Genomic DNA, 18,121 nt, shown 5'->3' with positions numbered 1-18,121 from the left:
GGGCTTGACATATTACTCTCAGGCTTTAACATAATGATCTGCAGATAGATCAATTATAGAATTGAATTGATCATTACCATGAGATGCTTCAAATACATAAATTAAAAAATAATCATAAATCGTTCCACAATGTGAAACTAATAACGTACTACTTAAAATTCTGCGAGACGCTAACTATGAAATGAACAACAGCCAGCAATAATTAAGGCATGTAATAATAACGGTAATAACGCCCATCTATAGCTGTCCTTCTATGTGGCTTGTGTAACAATACGTCACAAAGATGGGTGACCACTTGTGAAATAATATTAAAAATATCGCAGCATTGGCTGCTATGTGTTTCACATTTACACTCACGCGATGATCCTTGAAATTCAGATTTTTATCCGAATCTTTTGAATCCGCATACACTCATCCATCCATAGATTTAATATACAAGTAATATACAAAAATTTCGTCATCACATCCTTATTGTTATTAGAATTATTATTTTTTTTTTGTTAAGTCAACAAGCTTCTTGCGGTCTATCTTCTATTTAGTTTACACCAGAGTGCACTTGCCGTAAGTAAATGCATAAGAACACCGATACCAACTATGAGCACCAGGTTGTTGACAACGTTAGTATCACTGATTTCCATTTCCGTAAGAAATTTCGTGGGCTTCTTGTAATGACAATAAAAATCGTCGCACTTCAGATCCTTCCTATCAAATCCATACATCGTATACAGCAGGCTATGGAAGCCAGCCCTAAAGTACGATATATGGAATATCCAACGGAACCCGGCTGGCGTATCCATGTAACGAATGCAAAAGCCAAACACGGAGAACAGTACAGCTATTATAGGACCGGCGAATACTGCAATCTGTAAAGAAATATTATACATTAAATAAGCATCGTTTATGCTTCTCCGATACCGCTAATGTGTTAAGATTATTTGTGAAATTAATTAAGATTATTTTTTCTTTACCTTGACAGGAGTCGTCGCACCGATGAAGAATCCCCATGCCTGTGCGGTCAAACTGGCAGCTATACTAACAACCATGAAAGAGATGAAACGGTGAGTTTCTATAGGCTGTCCAGTTAGCCAATAACTGACAGCAAGGTAAGTAGCAGCGCACGCTGCTTGGAATGGAATTTCGATGAGCAGCATACTGATATAATACGGTGCTAGGCGATACCACCGATTGAAATGTTCCCGCGTTAACATCTGCATTTCTATTGGAACTGTAGGACAGATGAAGAAAACGATATAGCGAAATCGAGTCTATTGCCGCTTACTTCGTCGGTAAGAAGGAAACCTGTTAAATCAATTCCGTGAATATACTTACAGGCAAGAGTCACAGCCATCTTTCCGGTATAGACAATCAGTAATAGAGATCCGTACAAGTATGCATAATTGGCTAGAACACCGTTGGCTCTATAACCACTTCCCATGTACAAGTAGCCGAAAATCACGCCGATCATCAAGTGACACATCAGTCGAACCACCAAGAGTGTGTAATCTCTCTTCAGGCACATAAGTTGTCTCTTGTACAGAAGATAACACTGTGCAACGAAGCCTGCTGGTGGTGGAGGTTCCTTGGTATTGGCTGAAAACCGTCGGTAAGTTATCGATATAGCAGTTGAATGAGTCATCAAAGTATTACTGATCAATGATAAATAAGAACACGTGAATATCGAATGATGATTCTATGATGGTTACCTAATTTTATACGCAGATTTCTTATAGATTCTATACTCACATTGAAGCTGAGACTTTGGAGCGGGCATGATAGTTTTTTGATCTTCCCACATTTTTTCAGCAGCAGTTGCTAGTTTGTCCACTGATACTTCATATTCACCGATTGCTACTTCCAGTACTGCAAATGAAACATTTTAGTTGTAGATGATGCACAAGGAGACATTATATATTATGAAGTTTCAAGTATATATATATATAATTCCTATGCTCGACGGCAATATGTAATTGTAAGGGACAATAATCATTTCCTTATCATTATTGTATCGTATTGATCGTATGAAAGTAGTGAGCACGCAAATAACTGTTCGTTTAGTACAAAATTTAAATTACGTACTGTCAATAAGGATTTCACCATTTAAATTAATTACTGCCATTTGATATCACTTAATGTCATCGATATGTCTATCGACAAATTACAACCAAAGTATATATTATCAAATCATTCTTAGGAAAATGAAAATAACATTATCAGCAATAATACCTGCTTGCACGCTACATTACTCTCAAGGGCAAGTGTCGTATATCATTGAACTTTTAATTTAAACCTACAGTAACTAATGCGGATTCGAAAGGAGTCATTGCATCATTAATGATCATATTAATATGCTGATTATCAGCAGTTTAGAATAGTTATTAACGCACGCGGTCACGACTATTGTACATTTAACAAACTGCGAGCTCTGCAAGAAATAGAAAAGGAATCGAATTTCACTAAAACACAGGAAAAGAAAGTAAGTTTCTTTACTGAGTGAAACGTATTAATCTGACAAGTCTCTTGGCAGTTGACACTGTAAATAACTAGAGCATGTCCAAGGCAGAGAAGCCTTTAAGAACTTAGTCCCGTAACCAGATAAAAATGATGGTATATTTATCCATAACAATGTTAACGAACTCTACCCCGGCAAAATGACTAAGAGACGTTTCGCTGCATGAAGAAATCAGTGCTGGAAAAAAGAAAAGGAAAATCTATAACTAAATGATTAAAAACAAAATTGCATAAACTCACGAAAATCAGCAGGATTGTGATAAGGTGGGCATCGTACTCCTACAGATGCTAAATGTGGCAGAAGGTTCTGTACAGGACCTCTATATATACAGTGACCAGAGGCAACTGCATAAAGAGAATCGAACATCTCAAACAGCAATGCACTGGGTTGATGTATCGTGCACACTACAGTACGTCTTTCAACTTTGGCCAATCGTTGAAGTAAAAGAATACACTGACTGCACGAGGCCGAATCGAGACCTGTAACACGCATATTAAATCTTTTAGAAAATATTGTCTCATTACCAAACAAACAAAAAATGCACTTTTTTCATATTCTTATATATTACCAGTGGTTGGCTCATCGAGGAACAATACCGAAGGATTGCTCAGTAACTCAAGAGCCACGTCGAGCCTTTTCTTCTGCCCACCGGATAGCTGACCGCACAATGTGTCGTAGCAGTGACTTAATCCAAGCATCTCCAGGAGGTCCAGAACCTGCAGGTAAACGGTAACGGTGAGTACAAGTTAAGCAAACTCGATCAAGGACGACCGGCACACGACTGTGCTTATGAACTATAATCATATCTTTTTAGGCGAAGGTTGGCTTATCGAACGACGTGATAAGGGCCAGTGCACCGAGTGCATATAGTAATGCTAAATAACTTTTTTTAAATTCTCCCTGCACGCAATAAGGTATCAGCCGATAATTGCAATAACAGATAAGAAAATAACAGGAGACAACAAATAATAAATTATTTCATATACAGCCGACTATACTTTCATAGTGAAAGTCTCATACACAGCTAACCCAATCATAAATAATATTTAGAAAGGCTGAACAATGCAATTGGTGGATTCAGTTTTAACTTCTCAGTATGAAAACACGACTAGGTAGTATATGGTCCATGCTGTACGATGATTGACTAATAATGATATTCTGTTGGCCGTCTAAAATCCTGTCGTGCCATTTTGCATTCCGACGGCTTTCAATGGTTACATAAAGATATACTGACAACTCCGAATGCAACCCAAGGATATAACTGTTGCTCGGATCCATTGAGCATTGATATTTTTAAGATTGATTCAGCCATGGGAGATCAAAGACCCTGAATCCACGTTGCATAATCATTTATATTTAAAAATGTCAAACCTGAGTGTGTTTGAATGCCGAGCTAATGGTATAGCCTAGTTTAAGATGCGCAGCGATACTCATGGCTTCCCCTACAGTTAGTCGAGCTCTCAAACACGAATCTTGTTGAATGTAGCACGAAGTTCGCCTCCATCTTTCGCTATGCGGTACACGAGTCTTGCCATTCACCATGATTTCTCCAGTAACACCTTGAACGCTAATAAACAAAAAAAAAGTCACAATTAGTTTCTCATTAATCTTGACAATGATTAAAAAAAAAATTTATGCTAAAAGAATTTTTTTTAAGTACTAATCCTGGACGGCTAATGACTATTTCATGCAGTGACCAACGATTACGTTCTGCACGCTGTAATTTCTGCGATTGACAACAAGATTGATTTGACTTTTAATACGTTGGAGATCACGTGGCGTCTGTCACGGTTAATCACTATCAATCTTCTCCATGACAATGGTTGGCATTATTCTTCGGTTTCCAGGACAATTTATTGCTTAGTTACAGACAAGTAAGACTGTATTTTTTTTATCGGAGTCAGTCAAGGACGTTTTTAAATGATACCTGGTATCTGTGCATGTAATGATAAGACATTACTTTCTCGGGACATGGACATTTTTAAGATTACTATTCAAGAAATAACATCGAAATGAAGTTACACGTTTTGAATTTTATATTATGTGTGACGATCACTCTAGTTACGAAATTTGCCACCAGGCGGTGCCCCGTCGTTACGTCGAGTCGCTGCTCGTCGTTTCGTTATAGTCTGTGGGATTTCCGTCCTTAGTGCGTTTAATTATCAGGATTACTGGCACATCTCCTCATTGGAGGAGTCAGCCATAAGGAAAGGAAGGAATTATCAGGATTACGTGTTCTTTCTGTTGCGTCTAATAAACACTTTCAACTGGATCGTAACCACAGAGTGATTACTGTCGTGACTGGCCAGTGCATTCAGCCATTGTCATGATAATGAATACTTTTTTCTTACATGCGATTCGGATCGCCGAGTTAATACATTCATAACAGTTGATCATTCGGGTTTTCCAGTGTTTGCTCGAAGGAAAAAAAAAAGAAGACATTTTCGCATAATCCCCGTGACAAATCGTTATGGCTATTCGATAAGTCATGTATGCTTTTCATTCCGAACTCGTACCACCGAGAATAACCCAGTGTTGACTAATTTACGAATAATAAATAAAAACGCAACTTTATAAGTATTCCAAATGATACAAGAAAAAAAAAAAGGTAATACCGTAATAACGAAACTTCATTTGACACCGAAGGTCCATTGACGCTTGTAAATTTAAGATTTATCAGGCAGTCGAAAAAAAAAAAAAAGATTTCATTGATCTTGCGCACGTCGTGAAATCGGGTCGCGCAGTAATACGAGATGAGTATAAAGATTGTATATAAATTTAAGATATCCTTGGCCCGATCCGCTTTTTCTCGAGTTCACAAAATTGCTTGCATAAAAGAAATTTTACACGAGTGCACGAGAGTCTCGCGTAATAACGAAAGGTTTATAAATTTCTCAACGTGCCTGTAAGTCTCTTGCTAGTTGTCAATGAAAGAAGAAAAAAAAAACTTGCATCTAAGAGTAAGAAAAACTTACGTGTAACCAGCAAGAACGTTGAGCAGCGTCGATTTTCCAGCACCGGAAGGTCCCATGATGGCTGCCAACTCTCCAGCCCTGAATTCCCCGCTCACGCCGTGCAGAATCTCGCTGGTTTCTACACAACAGACGCATACGACAAATTACAGGTTAGCGTTCGTAGCAAATATTGCCCGCGTCATTCGCCGGGCACGTGGATAGGCGAATAGGTAAACTTGCAGGCTTTCTACCCTTGCGAAATTTCAAGATGAAAGGGAGCATAGTTTATAGTCTGCACAGTGTATTTCGTTCTTTGGATATTTATCCTTAAGGTCAATAATAATTCTGTAGTCACAATAACCATCTGGAATATCGTGTATCTCTGGACTGCGTAAATGTTGACGCATGAAAATGCACTTTGGTGACCCGATAGTCGCGTTCAATGTCGCTGAGAATTTTCGCGAACTCGTAGCGTCTTACGATTACGCAATCGCAGCATGCATCGCTGTTACGCAACACGGAAAAGTCAAGGGGGCAGCAGTGTAGGCCGCTGGTGCATCTTAAACGGCTTTTTGAGATACCGACGGAAAACGCTCGCGGAAGCAAGTGCATCGCTAGTTTCCAGTTATAAATCTTCTCCAGGGTCTACGTGCTCTCGTAGAAATTCCCGCCACGAATATCGGAATCGTTAGAATACGTTACTTGTTTGCCCGTAGTGCAAAGCTATACGGTTTTGGTATGAAATAAAAAAGTAAGCCATCCTGCAGACGATTCGTACCACTTTATATATGTATATAATATAGTATATGTCATGATTGTATCATTTTTATGGATCGTTACGAATGTGGCCAAGTGACATGTTGCGACAGTGGCGATAAGAAAAATATTTCTTTGCTAAGAAACAAGGTGTATCGTAGGTCAACGAAAACTTCAAAAAAATTATTTCCGTCTTTTAATCATGCAAACTACTCTCGAATGTTATCTATTTAGTTATTTTTTTTTTGTGACAACGCGAAATAACATTTTTGGATGATCTCACGGCTTATTACATTAATTTTAAAAATAGCACTACCAGACGAACAACACGAACGACTGTTTATGAAATTCGTGCTTGTCGGTGTAGACTTGAAAAATATTGTAAAAAAAAAAAGTTAAAAAACCGAATCAATCTATCGCGTACAAGTGATCGGGCGATAAAAGCAAAATCTTTGATAAGGAAGTAAAACGTAGGAAATTCGCGAGATATTCGTATCGCCCGAAAATTTCACGTAATCGCGAATTTCGCTTATTGGTATTTTTTCGTACCGAAAGAAGAAGAAGAAATAAAACGAAACACGTATTATCAATCTGCTTCAATTCGATTACTGCAATCGTATTGAATATTTAAAAATAATGATGTTTAGCGTGAAACTGCCTAGTTGCATAAAATCAATGACGAGACGAAGATGCATCATCGGGTGTCCTTGTAAATTTTTTTTTATCGGTTATCAAATAATGATTAGGCACACTGAGAACTTTCTGGACGCACTTTAGCACATATAAAATATATACATTTCATGACCAGACGAATTATCGCTATCGCGATTAAGAAAAATTTTCATCCCGTCTCGTGGAATGTTCTCGAGCGTCATTTATTTTCACTTGCGCTTCCGCGTTAATCGCGATAAGAGCAATCGGCTAGCCGAAAAAAAAATTCAACAGCGTCATCGATGATGTAAAAGCCGTCTCGTCGCTGAATCGAACAGCGAGAATCCACCGTCGCACAAGGCAGACCAAGCTGGAAGCTTTTCCAGTTGCGAATATATCACTGTTTTTTTTTTCTATAGACAAAGAATATACACACACGTATACAACGAGCAGACTGTACACCCATTACTCATCATTTGACTCACTTTCATGTGACCAATTATTAAAAAAAAAAAAAAAAAAAAAAAAAAAACTGAGCCACGTAGACTTTAGCACAGTCCTCAAGAATTAATGATTAAGATAGTTCCATGTACAAAAAATACGTCTAAGTAATACAAATAAATCTGATCTATACACTATACGTGTCTTGCTTGAGGTAGCCAACGTTACAAAAAAAAAAAAAAAAAAAAAAAAAAAAAAAAAAAAAAAAAAAGACTGAGCCACGTAGACTTTAGCACAGTCCTCAAGAATTAATGATTAAGATAGTTCCATGTACAAAAAATACGTCTAAGTAATACAAATAAATCTGATCTATACACTATACGTGTCTTGCTTGAGGTAGCCAACGTTACCCAATGGAATAAAAGGCAGTATCCACATTAAATGCAAACGCGAGCGATAATCTTTCGTATCCTTCCTTTTACGTCCATTTAAATTTCCATGTTATCGTACGGACATCCAGAGCAACGATACGTGCCGCAAGAGAATTTGAATTTTTTCAGATGGACCCATAACCCGGAGAGAGCAGTACGTGATGGAAAAAGACGAAAAGAAAAGCGGCGGACGTGCATCGTGACACAGTTTTACAAACGTACGCGGCGATTTGCGTATGAACTCAAAAGCAAGAGGTAAAAGGCCATCCTGAGACACGATGCGTCGATTGTCAAAGAGAAGATATATTGCATTAGTGATATGGCAGAAAATAAATGAATTTATCCAATAGCACGACGAACAGTCGATCGTTAACCCCACAGAGTTATATTTCGACAGTGAAAAAGTCAGCGATCCAAGAGTTGGATAAGATTACAATTTTTAGCTAGACGTCAATAACAGGCTCAGACACGCCTGGACACCGTCGCTTGGCGCGGGATTCAAATATGTCAGCGGCCATTGGAAATAACATTTCTCACGCAATGTCACGAGGGTACGATATTCTCGTGTTGTACCGTTTCCTCTGTCGCTCTATGAATAATACAAAGATGGCCGAACGGATGCGACGGCGAAATGTAAATGCAGGCGTACTCTTAGAATCGTTCGTCGTCAGTGCGTCCGATTCGACCAAATCGCTCTGAATAATTATTGGAAGTCTCATGCGAGTTACGTCATGCCACCTTATCGCCATGCGAAGTTACGCGTATACTCGGTACTACGTGAAACTACATTTGATATACATTGGCCATTGAATTAGATTTTACGTGCTATCGGACGGTGTGGGCTTGGATCAACGGATATTACGTAATTTGACATTGATCTAAATAACATTGATTAAGTCAATAACAGAGGAAGAAAGAAAACGAAAATTTTACGGCACTATTCCTGTACTTGACTGACGACGCTTTGTACGAGTCAAAAAAAAAGTGAATACTTTTAACTTGTATTTTTTCTGTACGTTTCCTTAACGTCTAGCCAGACGGCGGAGCTAGGGGTCTGTTCGTAAATATGCAAAAATCGAATCGACCGCCCAACTGCGTTGATGCGAGCAGACAGATTATTCTACAATTGATATTCGTAGGAAGCCATAATTAATGGTTTGGTTGTTCGTCAACAAAGAAGCCTCGTGTGACATGGAACGAGTGTTACATTTTTGTTTACTATCACATCTTCTCTAAATCAGTTCTAAAACTGCATGTCCGTGGGTTGGAGAATCGAGCGGTGTTCTTAACCTGACGCGTGCGAGATGCAGAAATTTGACGCGGAGCTTAAGACAGAATTTGGGTGTCAAACTTAATCTCACTCACGCCATGTTAATTCGAGAGTAACGATACATTATTAAATCATGAAAAATTGGTCACAGACACACCGAGATACATTCGTTTGCAATGCTAGTATCAGGGTAAGCGCGAAGCGTAATTCTTATTCCGTTGTACGAGCAGCGCGCATGCGCATGCGCGAGGCCACAATGGCGGCACTTGCCAATCGGGTAGGGTACGTATGTACGTCAACAGCGTCTACAGAGCTATATAAGATTACTCGACGTTACCGATAAGAGGCCAAACGTCACGTAAAGGCTCATCGTGACTAATACGGAAGATATTACAGGTATTCTTTTCACACAAATTTCCAAGTCCGCAGACAATACATTAGGGAACAATGTTATTCCGTAAGGAAGCATACGTCGACCGCGTAAACATATTTAGGATAAATATTTTTGTGTAACAGAGCTACCAAAGATTCGTTTAATAGAAGAAACGAGTTGAATAACAAATTTTGCTGGAGTATAATTGAATAAATTTTCCAACGCCACTGATTAACGATTGCATCGCTGATTGCCAGCTTGCTTCTTGGGATCGAGCGACGAACGTACGTCACGAGTAATGAAACTCAGTCGGTAATGTTATCCTGTCAGAATTTCTTGAGTTCCCGACGATTATCCATGCCGATGCGAATGATCAAGAATCGCATATTGAAATTAAGCTGTCGCTCATGAAAATTATGTAAATTATTAACTCCGACGACCGATCCCTTTTAATGATCGTTAATGACCAACCGATTATACGATCTTCTATACACGAACGTCTATAACCGATTAATCTTTAAAGACGATTATCGTATTATTTTCACGTAAATTTTCAATCAATTACTCCAAGCTTATGTAATATATTAATAATTATCCATTGTTCCGAGTAAAAGCGTCTACGCTGTATGCAAAGCTCGTATCTAAACGAAGTGAACGTACAATTTTGTAAATAGTCATATACTTACCAGGAACCAGTTTACGAATATTCCATCTGCGAACGCGATACCGAACATGGTGAAAGCTCAGATCGACTTCAGGTCTTTTTGGAAAGGAGTGCTTCTCCTGCAGGAGGTAATTGTTCTTCCTGGGCACGCACATATCCTCGTGCACGTCGTCGTTACTGGTGTTGTCGACCTGGCAACAACTCAGAGACGCACGGGACGGCGAGCACTGCGCCGCACTTCCGCCGTTTGTCATTTTTCCGAATTCCTCGCGACCCCCCGTCGTCAACTTTAATTGTCACTTCCAAAAATATTCGTCCTCCTTATCAATCCTTTATCGGCCAGAACACATGACCGAGATACGTTTGTCGGGTGTTGCCTGTAACAAAGAGAAATTTTTTTAAAAAATATATTACAATTGTCATAGCACAATACACAATGACGGGCTCTTACAATTTCCATCCAGCAAGACTATAAGCTAAACGTTCATATGTATATACAGATATAGGTATGCAGCATTAAAAACAATTTTTACGAATTTTATATAACCCATCTGTCAGAAGCACATGACGCGTTATCGTTAACAATAACCTTCAGTAATTTGCCAATTATTACATCCAGCATGAATTATTTCTCCAATCAGCCAATGAATATCAACTTTTTTGTTGTGTCAATTATTTTTTTCTCATAGTAACAAACGACTGCGCACGTTCAAATTGCAAAAACCTTCGGCATTTAGAATCGTCAGTTTTTTTATTCCCCTCTGTGTTTATCAGTTCGATCATAACGTAACGTACCAAGCAAATGCAATGCATGCACTCCACAATGGATATTGGAGGTACCAATGTAATTTTCGTGTACACGTTCCACGCAGTAAACGACGCGGCGAGGGCATGCGCCTAGATTTACGGCTATTTCGGTTTCCGTGAATAGTATAGAAAAATAAAAAGCAACAAAACTCACGTGCCTCGTCCGTCTACCAACTAGTCGCTCTGTAAGTTTACCGTGAAGGATCGAACTTTCCACACAGTCCGCTCGTTACCGAAGACAGTTAAATAAATTGTTCCCGGTGAATTTCCAAATTTACGTCCTAGTCGTCGAAGACAATACGATAGAAATTTGAATGGCAAGATACCAACCTCTAACCTTAAAAAAAAAAACATGGCTAGACTGTATCTCCCAATGAAAAAAAAAAAAATAATTTTCAGTCACACCACACAACTTAAATAGCCATAAGGAAACTGGAGTATATCGTCTACGGTGTTAATATCCACAACGTCACGACTCTCTTATCACAAGGCCTCATCACGGTTTGTGGCAGTCCGAGGGTATGGGGTTCGATTCCCGATTGGAGCTGCCGAATTTTTTTTTTTTAATTTCTAGCGCCCTCTGGCGGTCTCGGAAAAATGAATTCCAGCGAGTGCGACCGAGTCACCCGTTATATACGTATATAGATGCAACATGTCGCGCAAATGATATATGCTATAGGGAATATATGTTTTTCACGATTTTGAAAAAAAACGGGCCGAATAAATCAAAAGCTTAACTTATCGGGAATAACAAGTACCAACTATTCAGCCGCGCGAGTTCAATCAACGAAAACTAATAAATAAACTCTGCGCGACGATAGTAACGCGTTTCTCCATAATTATGTCAAAGTTCAAGTTCATCGTATTATCTTAATCTTGCAAGATAACTTCGTAACCGCATCATCAAGAGTATTGAAGTTCCCTGCTACTCTTTACCAGCAGCAATGCACAAGACGCGCAATGACTTTAGTTGGGTCGTGATCGATGAGACAAAAAAAAACGTCGAGAGACGCATAAGGCAATCCTGGACTTGACATCATATATTTTTCTTATCGAATAAGGTTATGGATATACTGGAAAGCGACCTGCCTTAAATTCACATTGTCTCGAATAAATTTTTCCTATTCTCATTATTAAACAATTACTTTCGATAACCAAGCGTACGTTAATCGTACATTGCTTATGTAGATTCTTTTGGGAAATTTTTAACACCTGATTGGATAATGAAAGTTTTTTCTTCAAGTGACTGATATATATATATATATATATATATATATATATATATATGTATACACAAGTATATATATAAAAAAATCGTGGCTAAAAGACCTGAAACCAGATGATTTTCGACGTTTCTTATGAGCAACTGTTGTTATCATTTGCAATTAAATGACATGCATCGAACTTATCGAGTAAAACTTTTACGATAAGCAGGTTCCGCAAACTCGTGCGATAAACTTAATCAAATATATCAAATCGTACAATCCGTACAGGTAGACCGGGTCCTTATCGTCTTCGAAATAATAATATTCGAGATCGTATTTTCGAGTAATTATATTCCCGAGTCTTTTTCGGAAAAGTTTACACGAGAAAAGGAAAGGGCGCTAATTTCAGAATTTTATTTATACTTAACCTTGAAGTGATCACGTTGTTAATTTTGTACATATAAGGGATAAACGCGTCTGGGGTATCACCGGACCCCACGTCAGTACTTCAAGGGTAATAAGTAACGAGTTGGTTCTAAAGCCCATTTCAAATTTACCGCGCAAAGCCTTTTATAACGAAGTCGTTGAGATGTGTAGGAATTTTTATAGGACTCATCAGTACTTCCGGTAGGTGGCTACGAGCTAGATTTAGACTCGGTAATTGACTTCCTTTGTCACTAGCGAACGCCCTGTAGACGCTAGCTAATAATAGAAGACGCACTAGTGGTACGTTTGAAATTATGTTAGATTTTCTCATGTGGTACTACGGCCCGATGGTTGTTTTCTGTATGAATCAGGAGACTTGCTGATCTACTAATAGCGTATTACCCTTGAGGAATATACATCGTGTACGTTTAATTTAGTTGGCTATTACACCATCGCACGTGTTACAGAATTGAAAAGCACCTTGAAGATTAGACGTATGACCCAGAGAGACTACTAACATTCTGAGCAAGCTGATAGAACATATGTAATTTTGATTTCAATTTTTCGAATTACAACACGTATTATACCTGCCTATATAACTACGAAAATATTTAGTAATTAGAAAGTTTCTCTCATATTAATGCATGTCATTATATTTTTCGTAAAATTTTTACTGATAAAAATTTTCGTTTTCGCAATCCCTGCTGTGAAATTAGAGCTGGGATAAATTAAGGTTACAAATTCATATATATATTATATATATATATATCATATTAATGCGATTAATTAATTGATATATTAATAAAGTATGGAGCTTTATGAATTTTTTTGTTACCGAATCACATAAGCGTATGCAGCATGCGATATCGTAATTTTATGCTAAAGTGATATGAGGAATCATACAAAGAGGTTATTGTAGAAGCAAAAAAGTTTCTATGTCTTGTATAAAATATTATTATTATTATTGGTTCAATAACGATACGAATATATCGCAAGCACAATAGTAGTGGTGGAATCGCGGACAAAGGAATTGTTAATTAATTTCCATTTTGTCGTTGGTGATAAAAATTTGTCTAATTGAAGAAAAATATGCCAACGTTCGAAGGAGAACAATGAAATGATGTATAGTAAATCATTTACATAAACATTATAAAACGATTGATAAATGATATATGTTGATACGAGATACTTTTGTTACAGATTCGCAAGAACGTTCGCATAATTATCTCGATTAATCGATTTCAATTTTAGGCAAGGTTAAAAGAACAAAAAGTTTTACTCGATTGGGTCGACGACCTAACTTTTTCTGTGGTGAAAGTTAATGGTCGTAATAACAAATCGATTGACAACTACGTAGAGCTGTAGAAAGTTCCGAAATAAAATTAATCCATTATAGTTCGTTTTTATTACTATCTGTACTCAATAGGAATATGAAAGTAGATACATAGGTTATGAAATAAGAATATCTTGCGGAGTCCCAACGCGTAAGTATCAATTAGGAAGAAAGTGTACAAAACTGTCACTGGATCAAGAAAGAAACATTACAGTAGAAATCAATAAATAATTCAACAAAAACAAATGTCCGTATTACATTGAATTAATGAGAAAAAGGAAAGACTGCGAGAGACTTTGATCCCAAGAAAAGTTCTCAAATAAAATACCATCATGAAAACACGTCGTTAGTATCCATGGTGTTTTATTTTAAAGTGGAAAAATTGTCAACCTTGGCAATGCAGGTATGTAAATATAATTTCAATCAAGTATACTTATTTCAGTAAAATTAGTTCGGCGACCTAGTTATACATTTAAAAAAAATAAAAGACTTACTGTGAAGGTTTCAAAAGAGTTCAGACGTAGACGAAACTATGCAAAATTCGAGATGCCCGTGATACTTTTTCACAAGCATATGTACAAGGAACGAGAAAAACTAATTCTCAATAGACACTCAACTGACTCAATTTGTGATCTTAAACCGTAGCATCCAAGAGGAGCACCGTTATGACCGAAGTCCCGAACAAGACTGAACTGACTGACGGAATCAAGAACGTTTTACGCCAGGGTCGAGACCGTCGGTCGGCGCATGTTCCCCTCGTTTCGTTCCGTTTCGTTTGGTTCGGTTAGTTGGGCGTTTCGACGCTGCGTCACGTACGTCGCACTGCGCTTATATTCACATGTGTTTTGTTCTAATGTATACAGACAGGAGACACGTACTCTCCCACTTGATCCATCACGTAATGTCAAATGAGTTGTGTGGAGCGTAAAAGGATCTAATTATCTAAACATCTAAGTATCTAGATAGTATCTTGAAGGTTATGGCCCTACGCGTTGTGCAGCTAGGACCTGGTAAGAACGTAAAGTTCCTAGAGTGTATCTAGAACTTTTTTTCTTCAAGGGCAACATGCTTGGTTTTCGAAGACGCTTGAATCTTAGGATTATTATCTGTTTACATTGACTTGGAATATTTTTTGAAACGATTGAAATGTACTGCGGATTGTTGTGAATAAGATTTATATTTAACTGAGGGCCGGTATTACCAGGCAATTGTTTGACTTTGATCTTGCGTTACTCAGATTCCCTCTTTTACAATTATATAAATATACTAATTATTAGATAACGCAGAATCGTTTGAAATTTATCTTCATTAATTCTTTCGATATGTCAGTCTACGTGTTGTGCGTAATACCCACGTGTTTGAATACATCTTTACGGAAAGGTAGAGAATCGATATTAATTCAGGCTTGTCTACCAGGAATTGCAATCACTGAAAGTCACGGGCTGTCAGATAATTTTTTTGTTTTGATATTTTCATTTTAAAACTGACGTCATGGACTGGGGCATTCTTTTTTTTCTATTTTTATAATTACCCGCAAGGCGCCAACAGCACCTCTTTTGTACTTCCGTAATGAGAAAATTAAATGCTATTAAAAGTAACTGATAAAGCTTGACATCCATGCCTTAGGTAAAAAAGACCAAAGGAGAGAAGCCGCGCGCGTACGACAACATCGCTGGAAAAATTTCGTATAAAATATTAATAAACCGATATGAATGAACCTGAATGTGTTAAATATATCGTATTGTTATGATAACAGGAATTATTTGCCAAGAGGTTTCCCCTTAGAGGATATCGCGTAGAAGTTAATTTATAAGGCAACAAAGATACGTGAACCTAAACAACGATAAAAATTAAAGTTTCCATTAATAAATTTTATGACATTTGCATACGAAACCCACCGGATTTCGGGTTGCGTTAAATATATATACATAATAAATTAAGTATCTATAGTACAACTTTGATTCAAGAAATTTTTCCAAGATTAATCTCTAAGAATATTTTGAAAAAAGAATAAGAATTTTAATTAACGCGAAATTGACTTCGTACATATCGTCGGACAATGTTTTAGCTAATCAATTGTCAGTTATGTAAAATTAAATAAACGCATTTCGCCTAATGGAATTTCTGCAAGGACCAATTAACCTCAATAATTAAAATACAAATGGTACAACATAAATTTGCGATTATTCGAATATTTTGATAATTGCACGAATCATTGAAAATAATTTCATAACATTATAAAATTAGTGTATATATAAATTAGTGTGTATAGTGTATATGTAAAATATATATATATACACACACACACACATGACGGTAATTTTGTGAAAAAAATTCCTGCAATACCGACAGCAATATTTCAGACAGATGACCGATTAAAGTCACCCACGTTTCACATTACGACAGGTCAAAGTTTCCTTTCACCGAAATGACATTTGCAAGTCGGTTGCAGTTTCGAGGAAGTCAAAATAAAAAAACAAACAAAAGGAACCACAAAATATATTTTGAAATTCAATTCACGTGCAGCACGTAGTCCCAGTGCCGATACCAAGCCGCCTGTTTCAGATTCACACACATGTTATTGCTATAACAAAAAATCGAAGAATCCTCTGAGCCCTGAATCTCCGACATTTCAATTCTTATCAAATCTATATAACAACAATAACAATTACGCGTGAGATATCGATTGACATTTTTCTCAATATCACAATGACAGTACAAACAATCGATCAACGATTATTTCACGATGCAATGAATTCAAAATGTTTGAATTTTTTTATCCTCTTATCAAATCAGGGTCAAACACGTGATCTTTGGACTTCCGAATCAATCGCATCTGAACCATCATTCTCGATCGGTCGATGAGTCGATTTTTATTGTTTCACCACTAATGGATATTGGAACGCGTTTAAAATTTTTCTAAACTTTTTTTTTTTTATGTATACTTCAACCACTTATAAATCTTATCTTTACTTCCTCCTTTTTTAATTCTATCCTCTTTTCACTCTTTTCTCAATGAAAGTCATTCGACGCAATGCTTAAAGTCACACAAAATCCTGTTCACGTGTCTTACGTCTATTATACCGCCAGTCACGATCGAAAAGAAAATCGACCACCACGCCCTGTGGACGATTAACATAAAAAGAACCGACCGAATATGAGATTCTTTGAATATTTATATAGTTTCATTACAGCAGAGTCACGGCCACTAGAGTAAAACGAGTTTTTTCGGTAAATCATAGAAATGCATGTACCGGACTTAAAAACGTGTCTCACGGTATGTATTTTCTCTACCGTGAATATATATGTATTGGCTACTGCAACGTAAATAGTAAAAAAAAAACCATATAATTAGAATTCAAAACCATATATCCACATCAATAAATAACACATTTGATTAATTCATATAATTTTTTTTTTTTTTTTTTCATTACTCATACATCAAGATCCCTGCCAATAAAAGTCTCTTCAATTGTTATTAATGAGACTACACAATATCTATACCCAAAAAGTCATCAGTCACACACGCGCATCACCTCCTGTTTCAAAAATGACATGTTCCTGCATATCGCGCATATATTCGTATAAATTTTTTAAAAATTTATCCCTCTATCATTTTATCAGATAATAACTGACTGTTACCTATATTTCGCTGTTAATAGAATCACGAAAAAATTAATAGACGAAATTTAAGATACAGTCAGCATAACCTGTTTGCTGTATTAAATTAAATTGGTATCACCGGATGCGTTGATTGTGAGTGATTGACGTTTATATATATATATATATAAGTCAAATTCTCTTACACGTATAACGTGACGCATTTTAGTCCATGGATATGGATCGCAACGTGCTAAAAATCCCCTACGTCACAGTCGGGTACCGCTGGCATTACAAATTGATCATTATCGAAGTAACTTTTGCAACGGTAGATACGCCATTCGCGTTACTGCTAACCGGGATTTCGATATGGGACGAGATATCGGCAGAAGTATAAATCCGATATTGTTCCTTCCTAGGGTTATTTATAAACTGCATATTTATTACGCACCGACACTGTTAGTCATTCGCGTTGCATCAAAACCGATCGAATGCATCAGCTAGCATTAGACCGTATGATTTATTCGCGGAACATTCCCCCGACGTCCATTGTTCGACGCCTTTGCGAATACTCGCGCGTAATCCCACGTAATATTTCAAGGACCCTTAGCAACAGTATACGGAATAGCTTTTCTAGGTTAGAAGCAGCCTTGCAATCAATATTATATCGAACGACCATCAGCCACAAAATCGATACAATT

The 18,121-nt window shown here is 37.2% G+C and overlaps 1 protein-coding gene across 1 annotated transcript in view; it reads right to left on the bottom strand.

Moving 5' to 3' along the window:
- LOC107264794 (ATP-binding cassette sub-family G member 1) overlaps positions 1-14,578 on the bottom strand; it is a 28,697-nt gene extending 14,119 nt beyond the window's left edge. The window contains exons 1-10 of the mRNA XM_015733444.2: positions 14,315-14,578; positions 10,072-10,426; positions 5,485-5,602; positions 3,881-4,076; positions 3,078-3,225; positions 2,749-2,988; positions 1,744-1,860; positions 1,330-1,590; positions 969-1,225; positions 526-863 (exon numbers count right to left, since the gene is read on the bottom strand). Of these exons, the coding sequence (XP_015588930.2) occupies positions 526-863; positions 969-1,225; positions 1,330-1,590; positions 1,744-1,860; positions 2,749-2,988; positions 3,078-3,225; positions 3,881-4,076; positions 5,485-5,602; positions 10,072-10,303 (1,907 nt within the window). The 5' untranslated portion in view covers positions 10,304-10,426; positions 14,315-14,578. The remainder of the gene's footprint in view (positions 1-525; positions 864-968; positions 1,226-1,329; positions 1,591-1,743; positions 1,861-2,748; positions 2,989-3,077; positions 3,226-3,880; positions 4,077-5,484; positions 5,603-10,071; positions 10,427-14,314) is intronic.
- Positions 14,579-18,121: the final 3,543 nt, after the last annotated feature.

Source organism: Cephus cinctus, unplaced genomic scaffold (genome assembly GCF_000341935.2).
Source record: "Cephus cinctus unplaced genomic scaffold, Ccin1 Ccin1_scaffold0191, whole genome shotgun sequence".
Classification (NCBI taxonomy): Eukaryota; Metazoa; Arthropoda; class Insecta; order Hymenoptera; family Cephidae; genus Cephus; species Cephus cinctus.
Note: the sequence above shows the minus strand (reverse complement) of the source record. Positions and strands in the feature narration are given on the sequence as shown.